The 27,257-nt window shown below is 44.4% G+C and overlaps 1 protein-coding gene across 1 annotated transcript in view; it reads left to right on the forward strand.

The window, feature by feature from the left end:
- N4BP3 (NEDD4 binding protein 3) overlaps positions 1-27,257 on the forward strand; it is a 75,935-nt gene that overhangs the window by 41,716 nt on the left and 6,962 nt on the right. Inside the window, exons 2-4 of the mRNA XM_085618362.1 lie at positions 16,506-16,913; positions 25,987-26,547; positions 26,809-27,066. Of these exons, the coding sequence (XP_085474488.1) occupies positions 16,536-16,913; positions 25,987-26,547; positions 26,809-27,066 (1,197 nt within the window). The 5' untranslated portion in view covers positions 16,506-16,535. The remainder of the gene's footprint in view (positions 1-16,505; positions 16,914-25,986; positions 26,548-26,808; positions 27,067-27,257) is intronic.

The following is a 27,257-nucleotide window of genomic DNA, read 5'->3' on the forward strand; positions in this document are numbered from 1 at the left end:
TGAGATATTAAAACGAGGGGAAAGAGTTTTTAAAATCTCTTTTCATTGGAGGACGTTCCTGAAGATAATTGCAACAGCTCCCAAAGTCCTCCCTTCACAATAGCATCTATTGATGGAGTAAGGTAACGGTCTGTGATACGGTAGGAAGTGTCATTAAACCAGGGCTCAGTGAGAATAGGAAGATCAAGATTCTAGTAGGTAAAAGTGTGAGCAAGTTCTAACTTGTTGTTCACCACTTGCAGTTGAAAAGCATGCAAGACTGGCTCTGTAATTATGGTGAGGGCAAAGTCCAGAAATGTACTTGGAATAATGTTATTCTTGGCCACAGTCCTTAGTAACTAGGTCCTGCATTTGGTTCTCTGCAACAAGGTGGTCGGCATGTTTCTAGTGAGGTTAACTATAGAGGATGGGCAGACAGAAGCTCTGGAGGATCAAGGGTGTGAGATCAATAGTCTGCGAACAGTGTGGTAATGTCTTCTTGTGAGAGATCGAGACAGGTGCTGTCTGGGCGGGGTATACAGTTGTTCCTTGGCCTTGTGCACTATGTTCATCCATCACTTGGGTAGATGGCGATTTTACAAGAACAGTAAATATACACCTTAGGTGAGACAGTAAATAGTCTGGGTGGGAAAGCTTTGAGGTAAGGAGATTAGGGGATTCAGATTGGTGGAGCTGACCCAATGCTGATATCCGTTTTATGCTTTTGTCATAGTCTGGAACCAAGCTGTAGATGACAGGATGTGGGACTTAAGGACCTGACCCTTTGGTTCCCTTTTGGGACTTTGTGGTTCCACATGTGTCTGTTTGCCGCCACTCCTGCCATAAGCTTTGGCTTCAGGGGCGGTGTATTTCATTCATTCAACCTGCTCAGCCTGTGCACTACCCACTTGGGTTTTGTGCTTGCTTGACATCCCCACATTCACATTCTCGATAGAATCAGCGCCATTGCCCTCTAGCTTTGTTCCCCACAGTGTTTCTGTCTGTATGACAGAACGAAGTGTCTGAATATCCGTGACCATTTGTTTCAGGATGGACGCATGAGGCTGCCCCCTCACCCGTGCAGTTCCACCTCTCTTTTCCCTATCCATCTATGTGGCTCGGATGCCATGGTTCCTTGTGAGAGTGGCTTGGGGCAGTATGTTGTTCACTAGTGAACAAGAGACCTTCTTCACAACTCTGGAATGTCCCTTTGTTCTTTGTGACCTTGAGTCCTCCCTCGTTCCCTAGCTCCAGAATAGGTGGTTTAATTGTTTGGCTGAGAGCTGGACCGAGCATCAATCCCTGACTAAAAGTTTGGTGTTTGCTGAGTGAAAGACTGCAAATCCAGTCCTGAAACGGACTGTCTGGCACAAAAAGTCTTAAAGTATAATCCCTGTCTTGAGTTGGGGGTCCTGCCCAGTTCCCTCCAAAGAAGAAAATATCCTAAAGGCAGGGCATCAGGAAGGGTGTCCTCCACTCTAGCTTGGTACTTATGTTCTCAAGATATGGAGCTACTCTGCAGTCGTTCTCCCTTCATCTGAAACGAAGTCCTGCCTGAACGATTGCCTCCCAAACTGCCTTCTCAATAGCAGTCTAGAGAAAGAGAGGCACCCAAGTCCAAGGATTTTGAAAGGAGTCGAGGACTGCCTTCCTCCCCATCCTGAGTTTGGAATCTGCCTGAGGCACAGGCATAGGAGTGTCTCTGGTGTTCAAGACAGCGCTTCAGCAACATTGCAGATGTGCAATTGGGTCAACATTGAAGTAGAGACCCGGTCTGACCAGTTTGCTCACAAACGTATACTTTTACTAATTAATTTATTTATAAAGTTTTATATGGCATGAACGTGACCCATGATGGTATTGGCGCGCTTTACAGTAAGTAAGTGAAAAATAGTAGAAAAGAGAACGGTCTTATATATGAGAGAGGTACAATCCGAGAAAATTAACAAGTTGAGGAACTTTACCTCAATGGGAAATCGGCAAGATAGTAGTCATGATCAACAAATGAATAAAAGTCCAGGTTAAGATCAAGAGACAAAAGGTGTGATCGAAGGCAAAAATGTGTTCATGAGAAGTGTTGTCACTTCTTTATTAAAGGAGGCGGTAGACGGAATCAGACTGATTTCTGGAAGCATAGACTTCCAAATTGTGGGGCGATACACGAGAAGGCTCTGTTGCAGTATTTCTTCTTGTGGAAAATCTGTGGTTTCAGAAGCAGGGAGCTGGTACTTCGTGAGGATCTGCATCCAGCAGATAGTTCTAGTTTTTGTGTCAAATACATAGGGGTATTGAAATGTAATGCCTTTATGAGTAATGCAGGCAATTTTTAGTTGTATTCTTGCCTCATAAGGGAGCCAGTTCAAGGATTTTAGATCTGGGCGAGATGTCTTTGTATTTTTTGTTCCAGAGATGAGGGGAGATGTCTTTGTATTTTTTGTTCCGGTAATGAGTCTGGCAGCAGTGTTATTCGAGGACCGTAGAGGGGCCAGCTTGGATCTAGGCAGGCCACAGAGAGTAGCACTTCCTTAATCCAGCCCGGGAATGATTAGAGCTTGGACTGCAGATTTGAGGTTGTCATGGGGGAGGAAGGGTTTTAATTGCCTTAAAATGCTCATCTGATAATTCGCTCCTTTGAGGGCGGTACTGATGTGATTCTGCATGTTCAGGTATTTGTCGAGTGTAATTACCAGAGATCTTGCGTAGTCTATAATGTGAGTTGAGCATTTGAAATCAGATGCTTTATCCATAGGTCGAACATGAGATTCTGGTTGGGTGGGATAATGAGGAGGAATTCTGGTTTGACAGCGTTTAGTTTGAGATGGTTGCGAGTTAGCTAGTTCTGAGGATTTTGTAGAGTTTTATTGAAGGAAATTATGTCTTCTGGGGAGGAGATTTTCAAGTACAGTTGGGTGTCATCTGTGTACATATGATAATGAATATTAAAGGATTTCAAGGAGATTGCTAGAAGTTCCATGAAAAAGTTGGAGAAAGTGGGTGAAAGGGCACGGACCCCTGTGGGTCCCCTAGGGTGATCGCAGTGGACTTAGACACACAGTATACTAATGAAGAATCTTGCAACATGTGCCACCCATGCCCCAGTCCAAGGTTTCCTCACCAGTAATGCAGCCCCATCTGCTTTTGTCCCCTTTGCACAGAAGCAAATGGGACCAAGATCCCTTCGGTGGGCTATGGGGGGACTGATAACTCTAAGGGCACCCTAGATTGAACCCTTAACATGACCTCTAGGTCTCCTTTTAGTAGTTTCACGCTCCCTTTGCTGTGGAGTCTCATACTGCCTTCCAAATGGCCCAGCTTCGTAGAAAGCTAATTGTGAAATCATTTTTGATTACAGGTGGTGATTCAGAGAAAATGGGCTTTCAAGTTTTCCTGCTAGGCCTTGCTATGAATACCTTGCATTCTTGGGTCCACAGACCTGGGGTGTATTGGGGGGGGGGAGAGACCAGGCAGCGAGAGGGTAACATATTTTGACCACACTTGGCTGAGTCTGAGATACGCACTTGTGAGGTTCAGTACTCTGGATACATCATAAACTGAGAACTGCTACTGGCCAGTTGTAGATACTGACCATGGTGTCCATTCTTGTACAAAACCATTAACCTGAGTGAAGGGAGGGACTGATAATCCAGTGGATGTTTAAAAACTTTGCCTTTCAGCTGTTTCCGGCTTGAAACATAAACACTGTACCATAACGACCTGAGCCGGATGAAAAGTTCACTGCCCTTAAATTTTTATTCAAGCAATACAATGAACTTTTTTTTTTTTGGTGGTGGGAGTCCCTTTTCCTTAACCATAAACATTAGGCACTTTGGGATTTCACTATTGTGTTCTTTAGCTGATTTATTGTTCTACTCTTTGATTTAATACATAGTCTTTCAGAGAAATGCCACTTGCGGGGCATTCACAATTGTTTATTGTGGTAACTATCATGTTGTATTGCACCTCCTAAGCCCAAGCCTATAATCGTCTCCTTGAGTAAGTATTGATTCCTGAACCACAAGTACAGTGGTAGAGAATCAAAGAAACTTCGGAGGCCATGGGAAACCTCTTCAAGAGCAATCTCCCGGACTCTTGACAGTGATGAAGAGGAACTACAGTGCGAAACATTGGTCTCACATCATAGACCTGCCGCACCCCCCCCCCCCCCCCCCTCCTCTCACAGCCTCCCTCTTCTCAGCTTTGTTTGTCCCACCATTCTATGTGCTCAACCTAAGGCTGCCCACAGAAAGAGACTGGTTATATATTAATTCTGAGTCCAGTTTACTTTATCAGTTAAACAAACGAACACTTCGCCAAGAATGCAGCAGAAGCCACCTTGCCTGAGCGTGAGAACTAGTAGCACAACTTCACACATTGCAGACCTGGGCACACCCGGGCACCACCAGCCAAGCCCAGCCCTTGCCTCACACCTCCATAGCAGTAGTAATTGCAAACCATTTTTATTAACATTCTATGATAACACCTTATGCAATAAATCATTTGATAGATCACTGTCACACGAAATTGGTGAAGCATTACAACACCTGTAAACATTTTTCATATGAGGTAATTTCATCACACATTGCGCAAATACCATATCGGTTTCTGTTATACATATCAACATCCATCTGCTATCCATTGTTCTTTTCCTAAGGGAAAATCGGATATTCATTGCCGCCGTATGATTCCACTCTTATTCGAGTCTAAAATATAATCCATCACATAAAGCCTTGGCCAAATTTGATTGGTGGTGTGCCCTGTTTGACTTTTTGGTGGAGGCGAGGATTCATTTATAGTTACACTGTATTATTCACAGATCGTTTCAAGCAAAAGGAGATCCCTTCTCAATGGTTGAGCTTGCCAACCCTACACTCTGTCTCACCAAGTACGGGTTGTTTCTCAGTGCTCTAAGGCTCTTGAAGTCTGACCTTCTTTCTCACACTCGGCGGTGTTCTGTGGAATTCTATTTCAGAGGGAACATGAGCTCTTGAAGATCACCTGACATGGAGACCACCATTGAAGAACTGGCTGTTCAAACAAGATTGCCTATTCTGTAATCTAACTGTTTGTTTACATTGTCGCCAGATTATCACACTGAGCTTTGCAACCATAATTAATTTTGAAAAACCTTTCTAATAATTCGACAAATCTAGTGCAACTTGTTGAGTAACTTTAAGATGCTCCCTCTCCTCTACTGAACGTTTGCCTTGCCAGTAGCACCTTCAGTCGAATCCGGTTGGTATATTGAGTCACTTGTGATTCTGCTTCATGCAAAAGAAGCGTGCATCGCAGTTTGATATCCTCTGCATCTGTGATGGATACAGACACCATAGGGTTGTCTTACTGGTTGCCTCTGTCCAGTCAGCTAACTTATGCCGTTCTACAACTTCATGTTGCACAATCCCCTCTGTCGTAAAACAGGACTGGCTCTTTCTAGTAAATTATTGCTATTAAGATGCTGCTTCCATTTGTACGTACTATATGGGAATAATAAGAATTTGTGTTCGTGAGCAGCGGACTACATGTACTTACTTAATTGATTACCTAAAAGCTTTTCAGAATAGGAGATAAATGGTCCATTACTCAACTGGCCAAGAACAACTTCTATCCTGGATTTCAGTCATGAAATGCCTGCTGGGTAACAACCCAGCATTCCTAGAACAGAGCGACAAAAGCTATTTTCCACTATTGCATTTGATTTAACAGATAGGTCTCCAGGTTTATTTCCATATAATGGGATAGACCTCATTTTTAAATGGAAAATCTTGAGTCACAATTTTAAAATTAACTGGGCCTCCCAGTTACTATTTCCCATGTACAGGGAGGAAATCGGTTTTAATGGGTAATTTCCTTAGTGTGGAATCTCTAGACATGCATTTGAAATCAGACCACACAGATGGCCCAAAATCTAGGGGTCCTAGACAAATCACATAGCGGTGGCTCCTCTGCTATGGAGGAGGAGCGTCGCCGACCCCTCCAGGCCCCCCCCCCCCCACCCACCCCGTCAGCAGCCACACAACTCAAAAAAGAATAAAACGATAACACAGGTTTATTATTTTATTTTTAACACGAACGAGTCTTGGGGTGGGGCCAAACGATGACAGACGGGAGGGGGAGTGTTAGGCACTGCTGTCACTGCGCATGTCGGTTTGGCCCTCTGTCTCAGGATGGCCAAACCGACATGCGTACTGCGATGTCTCCAACCAGAGCTGCATTGCCAGGTTGGAAACGGCAGGCAAAGGCTCTCAGTCACTCTGGGAGCACAAATTGATCATGCATGAGAGCAGCAACAGGATTGGCCACAGAGGAATCTGGGAGCCTGTGCAGTGCAGCAGAAGAGCACCAAGTCGGCAATGCGGCAAGCGGAAGGCAAGTGGTTTTATTTGTAATTTTTTCGTCATCGGTTTTCCCCCCATACCTCCCGCCTCACCATTCTGCCCTGATACCAGCTGCCACTGAAATCACATACTTCTGAGCTTCAGTATGCACATTTCTGTGATGCAAATAAACGGTACAGTGTGCATCAGAATACTGTCCCACGTACACGTTATCACAGCTCCATCACATCCTGTTCTTTGTAGCAGCTTAGGTCGCCGATGGTTATGGCACAATAAAAAAGTATCTTTTCCTTTTTAAAGACATGTTCATATCCTAAAATAAACTATTTTTAAAAGTGTCAACTGTTGGGATAGACATGTCCCCCCTTCTTGGTTCTGGAGAGAGTGTGCCTGCACCCTATGTTAAACTTCGAGCAAAGTCCCACTAGGTGTTATCACCTGTTCACTGTGTGGCTTCTGTATAAAAGGTTTGAAATTCTAGAGCATGGCATTTCAGTCGGGAGGGGCACATGGAGTAAACCCCTTTTTTTTGGAGTGTACCTGCTGTCCTCCTACTGGTATAAGACTAGCAGTGTTGGCAATATCAATATTGGTATAATCGACTGGCCCTTTTTGCCAATCTCCTTTACGGTACAGAGGGCTAGAAGCCTCTTCTGTTAAAAAGTCTGCATCCTCCTTAGCTGCACCACTGCTGCACCTAAGATGCGCACGTAGTGTGTGTTAGCACTTTGCTGGATGGGTGCAGCCTGCAGGAACACATCTTGGGATGTGTGGATAGCAAAAGAAAACAGCATTGACAAAGCCGATTGGCCTCGCCTTTGACACTAATAGGTTTTGACAGGGGCGTGCCGTACAAAGCAGAAAGAAATGAAGTACCCCAAGACACCCCCTTAAACTAAATAAAGCACAACTCGCATTACAAAATAGGAAATAGATAGTGAGACGACAGAAAATGCCTAAAAAATGTGTAAGCCAAAGGATATCTACCGAAGTGTAGGGCTGGGTGGAGAACGACCTGAGCATTTCCTCTTCCGTCAAAGGCTAAAGCGCTTCCCAGACAGAAGAATGGAATGGGGGAATTAAGTCACGTACAGCATCGGGAACATTCCTGCCAAACTAGTGAGATATAGCTAGCTGTGTTGCGCTTTCTGCTGAAACACCACTCCTGGCAGACGCACAATGCAGATACTCTAAAATATCAAAGTTAAAAACCCACACACTTCTGACACAGACTCCAACGCCGTCTGAGAGGCCCGCCAGGCACGTATGCCACCACGGCTGCAAAAGTGAAAAAACACGCAGCAGTCATTTAATGTTGGTTTCATGTCAATTTTCTGTGAAATTAGTCATGCTACTCATTCCTGCTTAGAGCCCCTGCTTTCTGCTTTGAAACACGTATTTGCAAAATCAACCAGTCTTAACCTGTTATGGTTAACATAACCGGTCTTGGCTTCAGGACCTCTTATCTTTGCTAATGCTAACAAGCTGCTGTGATATATATATATATATATATATATTTTAATTACCGAAGGATCGGTAATTTTAAAAAGAAAAAAGTGCAAGCGCCATGTGGAGAGCAGCAGGCAGGGGGAGCGGGAGGGGGGACATTAGTACATCAGTCACATTGGGAGCAGCGGACATGAAAATATTAACTTGAATTGATCTGTGCTTGGTCCCTGCTCCACAGAAATGACCGGAAGTGATGTTTTACCTGCACTATCCAATTAAGGAGCCTGTAAATAAGAGTGACACAAGTGCACAAAAGGTAAGCGTGGGCGGGCCCCAAGCCGTTTTTTGTATACAACTGAGACGCTGGCGCATGCTCTCTCAGACTCGACCCTAAAGAAGGGCTTTAGCCAAGGCTGCCTCGGTCCCTTTATTCCGCCTGCTGGCAGACCTGGACTTAATCTGATCTTTCACAGAGATGTCTACTATAGCTGAAGTCTGGCTGCTGAGTGTGCCAGCTATATCCTTTCTTTGGTTTCTTGTGGCAGCAAACACAAGAACCTTCCTGCCCTTTCTGTCACTGCGGTCAGGTTGCAGCAACTAGGGGTTAGGGATGCCTTTTCTTTTCCTTTGCAGTTTAGCTTCCATTTTGTGTCCTGGCATTTCCAGTTCCGCACTCTACTGCATTTGCTTGGTAAAGGATGTGGCTTGTCCTGTTGGGGTCAGATACAGTTGGTTCAATGCTATCTGGAACCAGCTTGGTGAAAGCTGTCGGAGGACACCTGGTCATACAGGATCTGATTGAAGGAGTCTTCCAAATTTTTCACATGGCACAGAACTGATTAGCTGAGAAATATTGATCCGTTGCCTTGCTCATAGCTCCATGAATCAAGGATTCTCATTGATCAGTGCCTGATCCCACACAGTAGTGTGGCAGAGAGAGGACTTCTGTGTTCCAGGATTGAAATCTTTGATTGTTAGTCGCCCTATTCATTTAGGGGGTAACTTGAAACAAAGCCCTGCAAGAACAGCTCTGAAGACTGCCTGAAGAAGGGACCTGCCCACTGGATACACAGTGATTGATGTACTATACCCTCTAAATGAGGGCCTGCTTAGTGCAGTTAGTTACCAAGCAGCTGAGTTAATAAGCTCTGTGCTAGTAACTTGGGTCCTAAAAAGGCCAGGGACAAATTTTAATTATGCTGGTGTAATGAGTAGTTTTGCTTTACTCTTGGGACTCTAAATTACAGAAATTTACATGCTAATTGCCCCCTTGCGTAATTTAGAATTCGGTGCAAAAAATGCCTCCTGCAACTGCACCCGACCAGAGAGAGCAGCTGCTGCTGTTTGTGATCTGTTGCATTTAGCGCTATTTTCTTAGAGAAAAATGTATCCTCTGGTCCATTTTGGACATAATGGTGCCTTTTGTGCTAAGAAAACGTAGGGTTACGCTCCTCGCTTAGTTCCGCATACTTTTCCTGTAATTTCACATAATTACAATACTGCAAATGACGCCCACTCCTAGTAATAACCTTGTTGGAGGGGCTGAATCTGGCTCGAGGTAAGAGGTCAGCTCTCAGTACAGAGGTTTGCTGGAAGTTTGCCACTACTTGTGGACGCTTTGTAAAATGACTGGGGTGCAGGAAAGATGCAGGACTAGACAATAAGGCTAAGGGGTGACCTTTTGTAATATTTTGCAATTTCAACTTCTAAAATGTGAAGGCAATAATGCAGTATTTTCTTCTGTGCTTTTATTGTCGCCGAGCAGTTGGGGCCCTGAGTCAGGGCGCCATTTGCCTGTGTCTTAAAATGTTCTTAAGAGTCAAGTTCAGCATTTGTCCTGAATAGTAAGAACGCTCAGGGAGGATGCAGTTACAAGGTACATGCACGCAGCGCAGGGAGGGTGTATTAATTGTGTAATAATGCACAGCCCTGAAGGCGTAGTTAAGGTGTAACAGTGGAAGGGTTATAATTACTAATAACACATTTGCTGTTCTTGTGTAAAAGTAGCACGCGCTGGAGAGTAGTTAATGTGTAATAACGCTATTATAAGGTTGTAGTTAGTGTGCAGTTAAATGTTGCATATGCAATGTGAGGTGATGAAGATGCAGGAAACAGATGACAGGAACAAGGTAAGCTTTGTAGGTTCTTTATTGTAGGATGTATGCAAGAGACCCCATCCTTCAACATCCAAGAGTAACTGCCACAGCGTTCAAGAAGTAACATTCTGCCTCAAGAACATTCCACATTAGAATATGCCAACACAGTATGACATAGACAAGTGACCTAAGCCCACTCTAGAACATTACATCATCTCCCTCTTACAACCTAGAACACTACTTAAAACACTACATCACCTCCCTTTTTTCCAAAACATCAAACCCAAAGAACAAAATAAAAAAAACAAAAACTAAAAAAACAACACTGTGACTAACAATAAGCCTCAATCTTGAAATCTTCGAGGAATTCTCCTCAACCTGATAGGTCTCGACGATTCAGGTTGAGAAGAAATGGAGGGACCAGGTACAGCTTGAGACCCATCTCCCTCTACACATTTGGAAGGACATTTTGCAACCCTGTTAAGATTCCACACTCTATGATCCTGAGTTCTGACAGCATTACCTAGAAGTTTTACCACTTTAATTGGTTGACCAAATTTAGACTTCCCGAACCTCCTCTCAGGTAGCTTTACCCTGACCCAATCACCCACCTGAATAACCGTTCTCTTAACACTCTTCTTGTTGTCATACAACTCCTTTCTCTAAACCATTTTATCCATTTCACGATCCCTCCAACCTTCAGTTTTGTCAATAGGACCACCCAGTTCCAACCTTCTTGAAGTAACCCAAAGAGGATTCACCTGCGTGCTGGGGACCCTTCCTCTAAACAGAGTAAAAGGGGAAACACCAGTAGAGGAATGGGGTGTGACTCTATACTCATAAACCTTTTTAACAACAGCTTCCTCCCAGTCATACTCAGACACTAATGCCAGCTGCATAGTTTCCTTGAGCACCCTCACAAACCTCTCAACCACACCATTGCATTCAGGGTGATACAATGCAGCCCTTTTATGCAAAATCCCTCTTTCACGGAAAAATTCCTCCACCATACTAGACACAAACTGCACTCCATTGTCTGTCAGTACAGATGCTGGCAACCCTTCACCAGCAAAAAGACCATCAAGAAAGTTGATGACAGCAGCAGAATCAACACTGTTCACAATTTTGATGACTGGCCACCTGGAAAACATGTCCACACAGACCAAAACATACTGATCTCGAGACTTCACCCTTACCGGTCCGAGAATGTCTACAGCTATATCAGACCAGGGACCATCTGCTTGCTTTCTGATAACCAAGGGTTGAGTCCTACATTTGAGAACCTTGTCACTACCCGCACACTGAGGACACGAGCGCACCAATCTTTCAATCATAGTGTCCATTGCAGGCCACCAATAACCTTCCCTCAGTCTTTCTTTCGTCTTTGCAATGCCCATGTGACTGGAATGAGCATTCTCAACCAATTTTTGGCGTACAGCAGTAGGAACAACCAGTCTACTTCCTCTAAAGAGGAGCCCATTAGAAAACGACAACTCGTCTCTGACATTCCAAAAACCCTTAATCTCCTCATCACACACATGCTTCTCACACCACCCATCACGAACAAAACAAACAACACGCTGAAGGACAGCATCATCCCTCAACACAGTATTCCATTCATCCTCAGTGACCACCCCTTGGGTGACCAGACACACACTCCATTCACCACCAGAAGCTTCACCCAAAAAATAATCCTCCTCATCATCACCTTCATCCGAAATAGTGGACCCACCAAGTCTTGACAAACAGTCAGCAAGAATATTGTTAGCACCAGGCAAGTACTGGACAACAAATTCAAATTCTTGCAATGCAACGACCCATCTCCTTATCCTATGTGACACACGGTCAATCCCTTTTTTCCCGAAAACTTCCTTCAACGGTTTGTGGTCTGAGACTACAACAAACCCTTTACCCCACAAAAATTTTCGCAGTTTACGAATCGCCCAGTACACAGCTAGAGCCTCTTTCTCAACGACCGAGTAATTGCACTCAGCCCCTCTGAGAGGCCTTGATATAAACAGAATGGTATTGTCCCCTGCATCACCGGACTGTAGTAACACAGCACCCAGTCCTTTGGAGCTGGCATCAGTCATAACATATGAATCCTTATTTGGATCAAAACTTGAAAGATTAGGAGCTTTTTTTAGATGATCCTTAATCAAATCAAACTCAGAACTACAAGATTCATCCCACTTGAATTCACAACCTTTCTTTAATAAGGCCCTGATCTTTTCTGTATTTTGAGCAAACCCAGGAACAAACTTATTATAGAACTCTGCCATCCCTAAAAACTTTGTGAGTTCGTCTCTACTTGCAGGATAATTCAACTTACAAATGGCCTCTACCAAAGACGGTTTTGGCTTAATTCCTGAGCCAGAAATCATATGGCCCAGGTACTCAATCTGCTTCACATCAAATTTGCACTTGTCCAACCTGAGAGTGAGACCAGAATCTTCCAACCTTGAGAGAACTTGATTTACCCTTTCATTGTGTTCTCCCAAACTGGACCCGTACACAAGGATGTCATCCTGATAGACTTTGACCCCACTAACACCCCGTAAAGCATTTTCCATCACCCTTTGAAATACCGATGCAGCTGATATTAAGCCAAAGGGCATTCTAAGAAATTTGAAAGTGCCAAAAGGCGTGATGAAAGCAGTCAAATCTTGGCACGAGGGATGGAGTCTGACCTGATGGTAGGCCGAAGATAAATCTAGTGTAGAAAAGTGTGTGGCCTCACCTAACGATGACAACATTTCGGTGATGTTTGGAAGAGGGTAATGATCTACAACTACCGCCTTATTCAGTTCTCTCAAATCAATGCATAACCTGGCCTCTCCGTTGGCCTTTTGGGCCATAACAACCGGAGAAACCCACTCTGTGGCTTCAATTTCTTGAATGACCTCACTATCCAACAATTTTTTTAATTCCTCTTTCATTTTATCTCTTACCAATAAAGGAACATTCCTGACCTTGGCCACCACGGGAATAGAATCTTTTTTGAGTTTAATCAGGTGCACGTACTTTCTAAGACAGCCTAGTTTCTTTTCGAACACTTTAGGGAACTTACTTATCCAAACACTGTTATCAGAGATGGAAGCAACAGTGGAAAGATCCCTCAAACACACCGAAGGAGATTCATTGGGATCTAAATAAACCCCAAGATCACGTTGGTGTGACCAACTGATTAATGAGTCCCCTTTCATTGAGACATAAATCTTCCCAGCCGTGATCCTCCCTTTGTAATCTATTGTTCCCATAAAATATCCCAACAGGCTTATGACCTGACCACCATAACCTCTAGGAATAATATCAGGCTTAAAAAGCTTCACTTTGTTGATTAAGTATTTTACATAGAAAATTTTTGGTACCAAAGTGATCTTGGCCCCGGAATCAAACAACATATCCACCTGATTGTCATTCACCAAAACCTTCTCTATAGGACCATCTGCTTGCTGACTGTAAATTTGTGAAACAATAAGATCGCCCTCATCTTGCTCATAGATGTCTACCTCATTCACCTTTTTTGTATTCTTGCTAGCCCTACAACACTTAGAAAAATGTCCTTTTCTTTTACAAATAGAACATGTAGCTTTCCAGCCAGGACAGTCTTTAAAGTTAGCCACATGTCCTGCATTACCACACCTAAAGCACTTTACAGAGAATTTTGGATTCCAGTTCTGACGTAAGATCTTAGAGGAACTTTGTCCAGATTGTACCGAAGACTTTACCAAACTATCAGAATTCACATTAGGTTTTATGTTGATCTCTTTGACATCCGTGTCAGCACTTTTTTCAGAGACCGACCCCTTTTTTATGGCTTCAGAACAAGCCTTAGAGTGTTCGTGCATCTTTAAAGTAGTGATAACATCTTCCAGCGGTGGATTGTCTTTCTGCCAAAGTGCATCTTTCGCCTTCTCAATCGAGGACCCCAACATGAGTTGGTCTCTAAGTCTTTCCTCCAAGCTACCAGCAAACGAGCAAGTGGAAGCTAGTTTGCGCAACGATGTAACATATTGTTCCACAGTCTCATCATGCCTTTGAACCCTCTTACCAAAATGATATCTTTCTAAAACCATGCTCATTTTTGGTAAATAATGCAAATCCATCTTCTTAATACAGATTTCGTACTCATTGAGGGAGTCTCCATCAGGTAAATCTGGGAGATGTTCAAAGACTTCCTGGCCCTCTGAGCCAAGGCAATGTAAGAACAGAGCAGATTTTCTTTCTGCACTCAGAGACGTACCACACACCCTGGCGTAATTGGCAAAAACCTTTTTCCATTTTATCCATGGAATAGTGGGATCACCAGGAGCGGACAGAAAGAAAGGCGGAGCAGTGACGTTCTGCATGACCGCAAAGAGAAGAAGTGAACAGCAAGAGAAAAAAAAAAAAAAAAAGATGGAATGTAAAATATGTGAGCAGGCTACAAAACCTCTTCTTTTATCTAAAATAAACAGATGCCTATGTCTGCATTACTTAAGGTACCTAAGCATATTTTAAAACAATGAGACATTCACATCAACACCTTGTAACCCCTAAACGATCTGCAAATGAGGAGGGCTGAGCAGATCAGCGTAGGGAGAGGAAACGAGGCTATGCAGATCAGCGTTGTCACTAAATGTCCAGACAAGTCACTGTAAACCCAAAAACGATCTGCAATGAAAAACCACAAAGCTGTGCAGATCAGCGTTGCCAAAATGTGAAAATACTAGACAGTACCTTGTTTTCCAGCCCTGGAACTTCTAACTGCCTCTACTTGCGTGTGCTCCGTAAGCGTAAATTGGTGTTTCCAAACGCAGGGTGAGTTGCCAGGTAACTCTGCGAAAGACGGAGGAGACAGAGACGAGTACGGAGTGACGTCAAAGCTTCCCCCGTTGCTTGGTGACTGGAAACAATAGCGGAGACTGCAGCGTGTGCGGAGCGACGTCAAAGCTTCCAACGTTGCTTGGTGACAAGAAGCAGCTTGAGCCCAGCGCGAGGTGAGTTGCTAGGCAACGCTGCGAGCGCGCACGAGCTTTCAGAAGTTAAAAACAAAACAACAAAAAAAAAAAAAACTTTATTGATGCCTGCGAGTGTCCGACCCCTTTCTTAGGATTCAGGCAGAAGCAAACGGCGTAGTGGGCAGCTGGGCCGCTTGATTCAGGCAGAAGCAAACGGCGTAGTGGGCAGTTGGGGCGCAGACGCTCTCCAAAGGCCAGGGAAATCACCGCGGCAGCAATCGTGGTCCCGATAGGATCTCCCACACGGCTCGATGATCGGCAGTAAAAGCGACAGCAGAAGAGTGCGCAAATTGAATCCGAGGCAGCCCAAAGCCCAAAGAAAGCAGCGAGTTGGGGTCTCTCGACAATCACAATTTCCAGTCGTCGCCAAAATGAGGTGATGAGAATGCAGGAAACAGATGACAGGAACAAGGTAAGCTTTGTAGGTTCTTTATTGTAGGATGTATGCAAGAGACCCCATCCTTCAACATCCAAGAGTAACTGCCACAGCGTTCAAGAAGTAACATTCTGCCTCAAGAACATTCCACATTAGAATATGCCAACACAGTATGACATAGACAAGTGACCTAAGCCCACTCTAGAACATTACATCATCTCCCTCTTACAACCTAGAACACTACTTAAAACACTACACAATGCTTATATTATTTGGTAACGCACAGCGTGGATTTTTGCACCTCGGTGTCTGGGGTGCGGATCTAGGTTCGGCAGCTGTCTGATGTGTGGTTATAAGAGTAAACTAGAGTTTATGTTGGGTTGTGGTGTAGGATGCTGTAATTATCCAAGCAATCCAAATGTGGGTGTGGGTTCCTGTGCAGGTCATAGTGTGTGTTGCTTCGGCAACAGACCAGGGTTGGGTTATGTTACTATCCACAGTTTGTGGTGATACTGGAAGCAGTAGAAGGTGTGGCTTTGGAGAGGCAGCGGTGGTATGCAGGGTAAGATTTGGGTCTGGCAGAAGTTCAGTGGTTGAGGGAGGCAGCAGTAGTTCAGGGAGAGAATTGTGTGTTGGCGGCATTGAGGGTTGTTGAATATGTTAAGCAGCAACCTTGCTTGGGTTTGGTAGAAGGCGACTGTGCAGGGTTGACAGCAAGAGTAAGGGGTAGGGAACAAGTGGTGTAGCAGGAGTACTCACTACTGGTGCCAGGCGTGCGACTGGCAGCACACCAGGTGATTGATAATTGGATCAACAGCTCCTCAGCAAGTCTAATAGCAGTCCAGGGAGCAATCTGTTTGGCAATAAGCAGTCCAGGCTTAGGCAGTCAGACTAGGCATCCTCGAGTATGACGTGTCTGTGGTGGACAGCATTGCAGAATAGCTGTTGATTGACACCGCGAGTGTAGCTGAGAGTGTCGGCAGAAGTCTTGAGTGGGATCCTATGGGCAAGCCCAATGCAGCACTGAATGGTTCGGCAATGACCAAGTAAGAGAATGTGGGGATGGCAGGGCAGAGTAGGTTTGTGGAGGCTGCAGAAGACCAAAGTCGGGATTTTGGCTCTCCATCTGTCCAGGGTGGAGTTTCGGGATTGGCAGTACTACTTAACATGCCTTCGGGAGTAGCAGAATTCAGGGTAACGTTTTAGTGACCCTGGTTTACACTCTAACAGTTTGACACTTTTTTCTTTTCCTATTTCTCATACGTAGTTCTGCTCTTCAGTTTACATCTGATTCTCGATGGCTCAGACTTGCCATGTGACCTATGACCCAGGTTGCCTTCGTAACCCTGTAAGTTACCAGTGTGCTATGGGAAGTGTGGGCAGCTTGATCGAAAAACAGGACTTTGCAGATGATTCAAGTTTTGACCGGAGGTTCCCTCAGGGGTGTCAACAACCCGGACCCAACAAAGGAGGCATCCAACGGGAGGTTCTAAGCTATCTGAACATCACAAAAAAAGACTGGAAAAGTGGTAACAAGCTGGCTGAGGGACCGCCTTTCCGACGAGAGCACAGCGTGGATGAGCGAGAGAATGGCTATCCCAGTAACCACTGCAAAGATCGTCGGGGGACTGACTTCACCAAGACCTCCCTCCCCGAGAGGGGTCGCTATGATAAGGTGAGTGTCTAGCTCATTACATTCTAAATGCCTTTCCTTCTCAAGTGTAGTTCTGCTATCAGGCTTACTATAATGCCCTCTTTTCCAATCTTCCCCCTGGAATCATCAGTTCATTCTAGCTTCCTCCTAGGTGAGCCCACCGCTCTCGGACTCGCTCAGTCTGTTTCCTTCCCTGCTCCTTCTTCTTACTTCACTCTCCTGCTCTCCTTGGCCTGCCTCCTGCCCCTTTTGGTTTTTGGACTGTATTACTTTAAAGTTAATATACTTGAATTTGTACACTTTTTATTGACGAGTATTAAATAGAAGTCCTGGACCGCTTCATATCCCTTTCAGCCAGGACAGACTTCTAAGACCGACTTTGTCTCCTTCATTTGGGCTCTCCAGATTCTCGTTTCATTCAAGGCTTTCTTATCATGTTAGGAATATATTCAGTTCACCCCTGGCCTCTTCCGACACACTCCTTCCCTGTCGTTCCATTGTCTGGTTCCCCTTCACCAGGCTCTCGAATATGGTTGATGTTACAACCTGCCACTCTTATGTAGACCTTTACCAAAAAGTGCTGTGCGATCGGCGTGAAGATGGCAGTAGCACTTAACAAAATCCCGAAAAAAATAATAAATACGACTGACCAATAAGATTCCTGTTTTTCCTATGTTTATCTTCTAGCCTGAGAGCATGTTATTCCGCAATAAGGTGTAATAAATTATCTAAATAATCCCTGGTGTCTGACAAGCGGGTCATAACCACCTGGACATGATGCTAACTTAAATTATTCATCTCCATGTTGAAGACAAATTACAAGAGCTTTCCTCCTCAGAAATGCAGCAAAAGGCTTTAATGCAAAGGTAAATAACACTAAGAAAACAAAATAGCCTCGTTGAATCCCTGTCTATAGAAAGCGTTCATCCTGCATTAAAGCCTTCGCAAATCCACAGGTTCCTACAAGAAAATGTATGCATCAGTTGGCGATACTTTCAGATTCAAGACATTCGACCATAAAAATAAATGTGATTTTCAGACTCTAAATTATGACTGCTCTCTTGAAATAACTACTGCTTTGACAGCAATGGGGTAAATTAACATTCTCACCTTGTTTAAATTATATTTATTGTTTTTGTTTCTGTAGGCCAGTGGTGTCCAACATACATACACATACAACATCTGGACCCACACCAGATTTTTAGGATAGATACTGATGTATAATTCAATCTGTGCATGTACATTTACCTTATGTGGCTATGAATACATTTTGGCGTGGGAATGGCACTCATATGCCTGCATTTGACACCTCTGCCGCTGTTGGCCTCTTCCCAGCCCACCCTACACAGGTAACTGGGTAAAGTTATTTCATATTCATGCCTGAAGAAAGCGGTCAGCCGTGTAATGGTGACAATTAACTTTGAAAAAGTGTCAGGAGCTGTACTTCATACTGAGAGTTCTTAACAATTTTCATCCCTTTCAATTTACAGATTGTGCAGCATATGGTAGATTGTGATAAATCCATAACTATACAAAAAATGCTGCACAAATGCACCTTTCTAGAGGCTGTCCTATCAGTACTAACTTTTTTTGAGGGGACCCTGGCTTATGAAGCTGCAAGAGATTAGTAGTATTATATTGAGCAGGGTCAATGGAAAAATGTGACGCTGCGGCCTCTCCTGCATAAACATGAATTTGAGTACCTGCCACAAGATCCACCATTGCCATGATTTGCCTATTTTACCAAAATATATTTGATCACTTCAGCAGATCAAAAGTTATTAAAATTGCTGCACCTGTCATACGCCACACCTGACTCTCTACAAAAGTTATCTGATCAACTCCCAGGTGCTGATTGATATATCCATGTATTTAAAGAGGGGGGCACATTCCCATGGACTGTACACGCCCTCCCAAATTAATGGCTTGGGTTAAGGGTTTCTGACTGCAGCAGAAAACAGACATAAACTTACCTAAGACTAATTAGACCTGCGTGAAAAAGGGGCAGCTGTCTTTAAGACTTATAGTGACCTATTTTTTAAAAATGGACATGGAGGAGGATTAGGCTCCACCCAGACGAGTTCTTATGCTATTGGCGATCTCATGCTATTAGCTGTTAGTGCATCCTTCCGCCTCCTATTTATTTTATTTATTTATTTATAAGGTTTTATATAGCACGAACGTGACCAACGAGGGTATCAGAGCGCTTTACAGTATATAGTTATAAAGACCTAAGAAATGAGGTAGTATACACGCATTTGATATTTGTCATTACTTACAAAAGAGGTAAAAGGTATAAGATAACATAGGTGACCAGTGGACGACACATGATGATCCCAGAGGGCAACAGCATATTACAATCGATACAGTTATTGAGCCTTAGGTCAGTTTGTGGAAATAAACAAACCTATAATGTTCTATTGCATGTTTGCATTGAATGCACAAGGGGCTAGTTTACACAGTTAACACTTACCAATAATAAGAATAGAAAATGTGACGTACTGCAACGGTGCAGTGCTCTTGAGAAGGAAAGGTGCAAAAAGCATATGTAAAACCAATTTAATCTAAATGAGCAGTGGGCTGCCCTAAAGCTAGGAAGCGATGTGTCATAGTACAAGTATATCTTTACTAGATATTAGCCACCCCCAGTTTAGAGATTGGAACAGTCCATATTTTTTTAGGGCGGCAACATTTCGGCACCAACAGCAGACTTGATAAGGGCCATCACTGTGACAGTATCAAAAGACAACCTAAAAAGATAATGAAGAACTAGTTGCCAAAGGGAAAGGGTCTGGAGACACCAAAGGCGACGAGTGGAGTGTTGAGCTTCCCTAGATAGGAGGGTCCTACAGATTGTAGGACTGATCCTCCATTCGATTACCTCTTTTGGAAGGAACTAGCTCCTCCACTGCAAAGTGTTTTCTTGCTGAATTGAATGCTCCTAGTCCCCCTCCAGTCCTTCAAGATTGGTGAGTCTTGGTAGTTGTTATTAACAGTTATTCCCTGTGGCAAAAGCAGGCTCTTCTCCTAACATAAATAAATTAGCGTTTTGAGTACCCTCTGTCAAGAAGACATGCATTGAAAATATCAGCGTCATTGCATTAATCCTTTTTTTTAAATTTTTTTTTTTTTACACAATCCACGCAAAGGCATATGAACTGCCCTAACAGGAGATTCTGTCACAAATTGCGTGAGTGGAAACTTGAGTGTAAGAGGGTAAAGTTCATGTATTCTGAGAGAGGCCCTAGAATTAAGCCTCACCATGAAATATTGGGACAGCTAGGGAAACCTGTGTTAATTTTGTGAACTCTAGAAGTTGAGTAGTCGGGAATTTTTTTACAAGGTGATAGTGGGGGTAAATCTCGTCTTTAATATGACGCAGTACATAAAACACAAACTCAATATCCAGTCAGCGCTATTACTTAGAAAATAATACGGCTTCATTTTTACTTAAAATTGGTAAAAATGCACAAAACCAGAAAGTGCTATATGATCCCCAGCACAATCGTTGTGATTACGTGCGAAGGAGTTGGCTCCCCAACTGGCCTCACTCATCAAGTCACTGCAATTGCCACGGGGATCTTCCACCCACTTCGCCAATTATCTAACATCCAACCAGTGACTACTGAAGCCTCAGTAGCCAGAAACCACTATACTTAACGAGCCTTCTTCATCCTAAATAACTTTTTTGGATTTGTGTGGGGTCAAAATACTAGATTGGAGGGCAAACCCATGCTTGATACTGATTGTATTCTCTCTGGCACCCTCGTTCCATTGACTGTTTAGGATAACCAAACACTGTAGTAAACTGTTAAATTTACACAGGCTACAAAGGACATCTGAATAGCCTCACCATAGGACAGCATTGGCATAGAAACCCATGTTATATTGAGGGCCTATAGCACAATGCTCTACCACTTCCTGAGCTACCCCGACAATACCATCTCAGGCTCGGACAGCATTGCCAGTCCCTCTAGGAGAGGTCAACGAATGCCTCCTTCTGGGCTTCCAAGCCTGTGCCACTTCTCATAAGGAAGGTGATCTTCTATTCCAGCTTGAAACAACAAAAATAATTACAAGGTTGTAGATGTTGAACTAAAACCGGTCAACAAGTGTCTGTCTTCCCCTAAGTTTTTAGCCCAGTTGACTCGACAATCTGAAAGCCCCTGGAGGTGGTTTGTGTTGGTTGTGGAGGGCAATTATCCTTTTTCTCCTCACTCTTGCTTCTTCCTCCTCTCCACTTGAGTGCCATTTGTGCTGCCAGGTGGAATGTCAAGAAAGCCTGGGCCACCGAAAAGTCAGTGGCCCTTTTTAGCCTCAACTGAAGTTGTTCTGGAAGGTTTGACCTTCCCTTGGAAGTGCCTCCTTTTACAACGTGGGACGAAAGGAAGTACTTTCCTAAGACTGTGAAGCCTTTGATTAGAGCTCAGTTATTTGGCCATGACTGTGCTTCCCTAGTACTGCTGGACCACTTCATCCCCATCTATTGAAAGGATCCTTCACCCCAAATGGCAAATTAATGACTTTGTCTTGAGGCTCCAACTTCAGGGTTAGAGTTTGCCAATGCCTGGTACCTTGCGGAGAGACTGGCGAGTTCTGCCAGTGAAACCAATGAGCACTTTCACCCTCCAAGCGCCACCTTTGCTTTGGATTGAGGCCTTGATTGTTATGTTTTACTACCTCACAGAAAATGTAGGTACTTGGCACCTACCCAGCTCCTGAGCAGCTCTACTTAACCTCTTGATTTTACCTCTTAATGATAAAATGTCTCCTCCTAGATGTGATCATCTTTGCTCTGCTTATTCAATAGCAACCTTCCAAGTGATTCATTTATCACCTTTGTATGTGAGTGGGTAGGATTTGAGACATTACCTGAATGGGGTTCACCCGACAATTCGTCACCCATTTTTGAGTCTTTGGCATCATGCAAGGAGCTTTGGGTGTGAAACCCCGCTCAAAATTTTGGTTACTTTCGACCTAGCAGGAGTAGGTTAAATCCTCGTTCATGAGATGTATTGTAAAGCAGTATCTCTGCTTTTACAAAAGGTGCATGGCTACTGCTGATGTTGCATCATTTGACCGCATCGCTACTTTGAGCTTGAGGGATTATGTACTTTCTCTCATTATTTCCCTTTTTATGGTGTACACGTGCACAGCAACCTGTTGCCCTCTGGTTAGGACACGGCTATGTAGCTGCCTTATTTAGTTCCACTGTAATTCAGATTTGCGTGGCTCTTACATTTCCTTTGCTTCTAGCCACTGTGATGGAAGACCAAATTAGAGCACCTCTCTGGTGGCTCATGCATGACACCAAAACCCTTTCCACTTAGGGTACAACACATGCAATATTCTGCACACCAAGCATGGGTGGTGTGGCGTTCTACCCGTCCAAAAATGTTTTTTTCGTGCCTCACAAGGATATGAGGCGCTATCTAAATGGAACATGTAGAGAGCAGGTGACCCTATGTTCAGGACATGCAGGCTTGCTACTCCAAACTACTTGTGGTACACAAATCAAGGCACTGAAGAATAGGCTGCCAGAGCGGAAGCAAGAAAGGAAAATGAGGCATTCCTTTTGTCGTTGCTGTTTAGTATTGGGAGGTTGTGCAGCATTTTTTTTTTTTTTTTTTTTTTTTACAAAAGGCACAATGGTAGTTGTCATTCCACAAATGTGCGCAGGCTTCATGGCGCATGCAAGCTCCAGCTTAATAACATGGACATCATTTGCTTTATTTTTTTATTTACTGATCCCAAATGGCAAATGCCACTTGCATCATTAAATAAAAAATCTTTTCTGAAAATGACAGCTGTGGTGGGCGGTAATGGAGGAGCGAGTGGGAGAAGCAAGGTGAAAAGAAGCGCACCAAGCATTGGGGGTGGCACAAGAGTGAAAGAACACCACAGAGCACAGGATCGGGGGAGATAAGCATGCCAATGAGAGTGCTGGGGAGGGAGAAGCACAGACGACAGAGAGAGAGATGCAAAAACAACAGTTGATGGACAGACTGCAGAACAATGTCATACATTCACCCCAGTACAGAGATCTGGGCCTAAATCCATCGTTTTTTTGCTCACCATGCCATTCCAGTTTGAACCCAGCCATATGCAAATCAGTCTTGACCCTGTGCCTCATGGGAACAGTCCAGCCCGAACTGCCAAGCCAGGTCCTCCCTGGACTGGAAACGAGCATCCTAGGACCGGTTTCACCCCTCTTGGCAGTTCGACTGATGGGCATTGAGTCAGAAAGGATAAGAGTCAGTAGGGGAACAAGGCAGGGATGTCCCTGCTCCCCAATCCTGTTTGCCCTATATATGGATCCATTTATACAGATGATTATGGAGAACAATGTCGTTACATCCATGTCAACCCAGGGGTTTAATACTAGGATACTCGCGTACGCTGACGATATCGCTGTACTAACCCCGAATCCGGAGGAAGCCATGGGGGAAATAAAAAATTTGGCTACTTTGGCGAAGAGTCGGGGTATTTACTTAATAAAACCAAAACGCAAATAGTTTGTACTGAGAACATTATCTTTCAAGATCGGCGAACCCCTTCGGCTACCTACCTTGGGGTTAAGATCACCCCGGATATGGACCAGATAGTCCAAATCAATTTTAACCCCTTGATTAATAAAATAGATTTAGACCTTAAGCGCATGAACCCATTACATTTAAGTATCATAGGGAGAGTGAATGTTTTGAAAATGGTGATGCTCCCTAAAATATACTATTTCCGCTCACTCCCTATCGAGATTGAAGGATGTATATTTAAAGTTTTAGATTCCATATTCAGTAAATTTATCTGGCAATATGGTAAGGTTAGGAGGTCACTGAAACTATTAACTTTATCACAGGCACGGGGTGGATTGGCAGCTCCCAACCTCACTTTTTATCACTGTGTCACCCTATTGCGACAAATGAGTATACTATTTTTTGACAATACGGGTCTTGGGAGAGGGCTAGCCTCGGATATTCCTACAATCCCTACAATTTATGAACTGGCACTTGGGGACAAAGCAAGAGCTGTATTGCTTCGACAGGTAGAGCCTAGCTACTTCAAAAAAGTATGATTTAAGATCATCCTGAACGCTTGGAAAACATGGGGCAAAATACAGAAATTTATGAAAATTGAGAAATATACTAGATACACACCTATTTGGAGGTCTTTGGTATGCTCCCCCGGGCTCTACGATGTCATAGGGAGGCAATGGGAGCACCTCGGTGTGAAGATAGTAGGGGATATCCAGGTTAATGGTGTACTTTGTTCCTTCCCTGAGCTACAAAGGAAATATGGAATACCAGGTGGGCACTATCTTAAATACCTCCAAGTAAGGGGGTTTTTGGAAGAAAAAAAAACAAGCAATATCCAATAATAAAATTATACTATTTGAGGTTCTCAAGAAACCAGCATGTAAACTTAAGTTTTTGTATAGTATATTTACAGGGGTGGCACTAGATGATGTAGAAAAAGTAGAGGCAAAATGGGCTGTTAAATTAGAAAACACTGATGTAGCTATAGATATGTAATTATTGCTGGCAAGAAAAACGCTCCTCTCAGCTAACCTTAAGGCTCAACACTACAAAACAATCTATAGTATGTATTTCACTCCGTACAATCTATTTAAATGGGGAAAAAGGGAGGATGACAATTGCCCAAGATGTGGGAGGGGACCAGCAGAGGAGATTCATATGTTTTTTGGCTGCCCGCAACTCGATCTGGAAAACGCCTGCTTTTTTATGGAATTCTTTAGCAAAAAAAAAAGTAGTTCTCTAAAACTGAGCAGTGGATGGAGACAAAGAGGCAATACTTCAAGGGAGGGACAAATCCAAAGTAGAGAAGCCAATGAATAATAAGCAAGCAAATGAGTGACTGTAATGCCAACCAGCGATAAGCGGTGGGTGGGCTTTAAGCTCTTGGTAAGCTGACAATAGTTCTTTTGCAACCAGACAGCGTGTGCTGTTTGGTGTGCTCAACCTAAAAATGAGTCCATCAAACGTAATACAAGGACTAGGCCAATTGTTGATCAGCAACTCTCAGAAGCCAGAGGTATCATCCAAGTGAGTGTTCCTGTCTACAAGTAGAGTTCCCTCGCACCTCCTCACATTGTCTGGGCACGCAGCCACTGCACCAAGGCCTGAGTTCAGGATCACGATTTGGAAATACTAAATAATTAGGTGGATTGGGAGAGTTATGTATTTGTAAGTAATTTACCAATTCTAATTCCTGAACTGGATTTGGTTCTAGACGGACTTATTCATATGATGCAAGTTACAACATGTATTACTCGATGCATTCAGAGTTGAAATATTGTCATTTTCATGCTGTGCTTCTGTGATACAGTGATAAAACAACGCATTTCTACAATGCCCTATCTGCAACCTAGAGATACCAGGGGATGGGGTGGTGCAGATGTCATTGTCAGTGCAGTGACTGAGAAGAGACCGCGTGTTTCATAGACCGTTCATTGTACTTGATGCGCTTTGTTTGCCCCATTGGGGGGAGGGGGGGGGGTGGTTCTGGTGGAGGTAGATATGGAATTGTCTTGGGGTAATGGGAGAACTGATATCTGGCTGTGCATAAGGTAGAGGGTGAGTCGTGGAGAGCCCAAGGTTGTCTCCTGGAGAAACATTATGTGGGCTAGGTGAGCATAGTCATAGTCCTGGGGTTAGATTAGCACGGTTTTAGTACTCATGGGCACAAGTGTAGGACTCTGCAGTGGATGGAGGAGAGCTGACCTAGTCAAGATGAACACAGGTATTGCTGTAGAAGAGGCCCGACCTCTAACAAATATGGAAGGTTGTGGTGCTATGTAGCAGAGAAGAGTGAGCTGCTTCTCTGAGCCCTGGATTACTATGGCTGACTACTAGTTCGATAAGTGGGCGGTTTGAGGATTTTCAGGGTAGTCGGGCTGGTGAGGAGTATTACGTTGTGGGGGGGTGAGGCTCACTTGTGGTAGTGTGGCTGGGTATAGTTGTTGTTGGAGGAAACTCCGTCCAGAAAGTCGGTTTTGCCGTTGGTGTACATCTTTGGTTCTGATGTAGTTTGGACTTACTAGTGTGATAATCAACACACATTTTTCTTTCTTTTTCAGCCTCGCATCAAAACCCCCTCTTTTAAGCCCATTGGGGTGAAGAACTTCTTTTCCATGGAGAACCTGAGCCCCTCATCGGGGCACAAACTTTCTCAAAGCCAAAACAGTCTGAGCACCCCAGTGCACAGGGGACCCCTGCGAGCCACACCGCTTCATACAATCAGCCAGGACGAAAGAGAGGAGGAAGCAGATACCCTGTCTGACTCTGGGCCCTGCTCAGTCAAAAGTGTTCCTTGTTACGCCCCAGGCTCTGGGACACCGCAAACCCCCCTAAGTGCTTCTACCGGACACCTGAGCCACATCGGGGGCTCTCTGGACAGGGCGATGCGGGGGAGTGGGGAGAAGGTACCATGTAGAAGCATGGCTGTTCTGAACCGCCTGTATAGTGCAGGGGACCAACCACTCCCCTACGAATACTCTCATTCTCTGGAAGACATGGTCCAGCAGCTGGAGGCGCAGCTGCAGCAACGGGGAGCGGAGGCGCGGCCACTGCAGCAGAAAGAAGTGGAGGCGCAGCCACGGCAAAGAAGTCCCAACGCAAAGGAAGACCCCTTCGCCCAGGTTCGTGCACCACTATGAACTCTGTATGTCTTAATGCCCAAATACTCTAAACAAACTCCCAATTTTGCCAATATCACATAATCTGCTTGTCCCCTCCCCAGTCCTGCTACTGTACGTGTATGTCCATTTGTGTATCTGCTTGTATGGTGACCCTATTTGCACTGCATGTTCCCTAATCTGATTTCTGCCTGTATACCCACTTCTACCTGTGATGGACATTTGCCAGGTGCTAACTGTGCTGCTGCTGCTCCCTGGCTGTAGGTGTGTGAGAACAAGCGCCAGCTGTGGATGGAAGAGCTAGAGGAGTTGAAGCAGATGTACGTCCTGAAGCTGCAGCAAGTATCCCAGCAGGCGCTGCGCAGTCAGCGGATCCTGCAGCTGCAGCTCTACAAGGTGCAGCAGGAGAAGAAGCGCCTGCAGGAGGAGCTGACATTGCTTCGGACAGAGTGTGAGGAGATGAAGCGCAGACACGTCCCATTCAGAGGCTTGAACCCCAAGCAGGAAGAGGCCAAATGGGAGGTAAGAGCTCCTAGCCAGCATCAGTTATGCTCCAGCGAAGTATACTTTTTAAGGGCAGCCTATGCCATTGCTGGCTTCCAATATGACTAGAGAGCTTTCTGTATCAGATCTAGCCACCACATGACACAGGGACTGTCTGCCATACCCTGGCCAACACATCATGCCCAGTCGGGGTGGCCGACAGGGCTCAG

This window comes from Triturus cristatus, chromosome 7 (genome assembly GCF_964204655.1).
Source record: "Triturus cristatus chromosome 7, aTriCri1.1, whole genome shotgun sequence".
Classification (NCBI taxonomy): domain Eukaryota; kingdom Metazoa; phylum Chordata; class Amphibia; order Caudata; family Salamandridae; genus Triturus; species Triturus cristatus.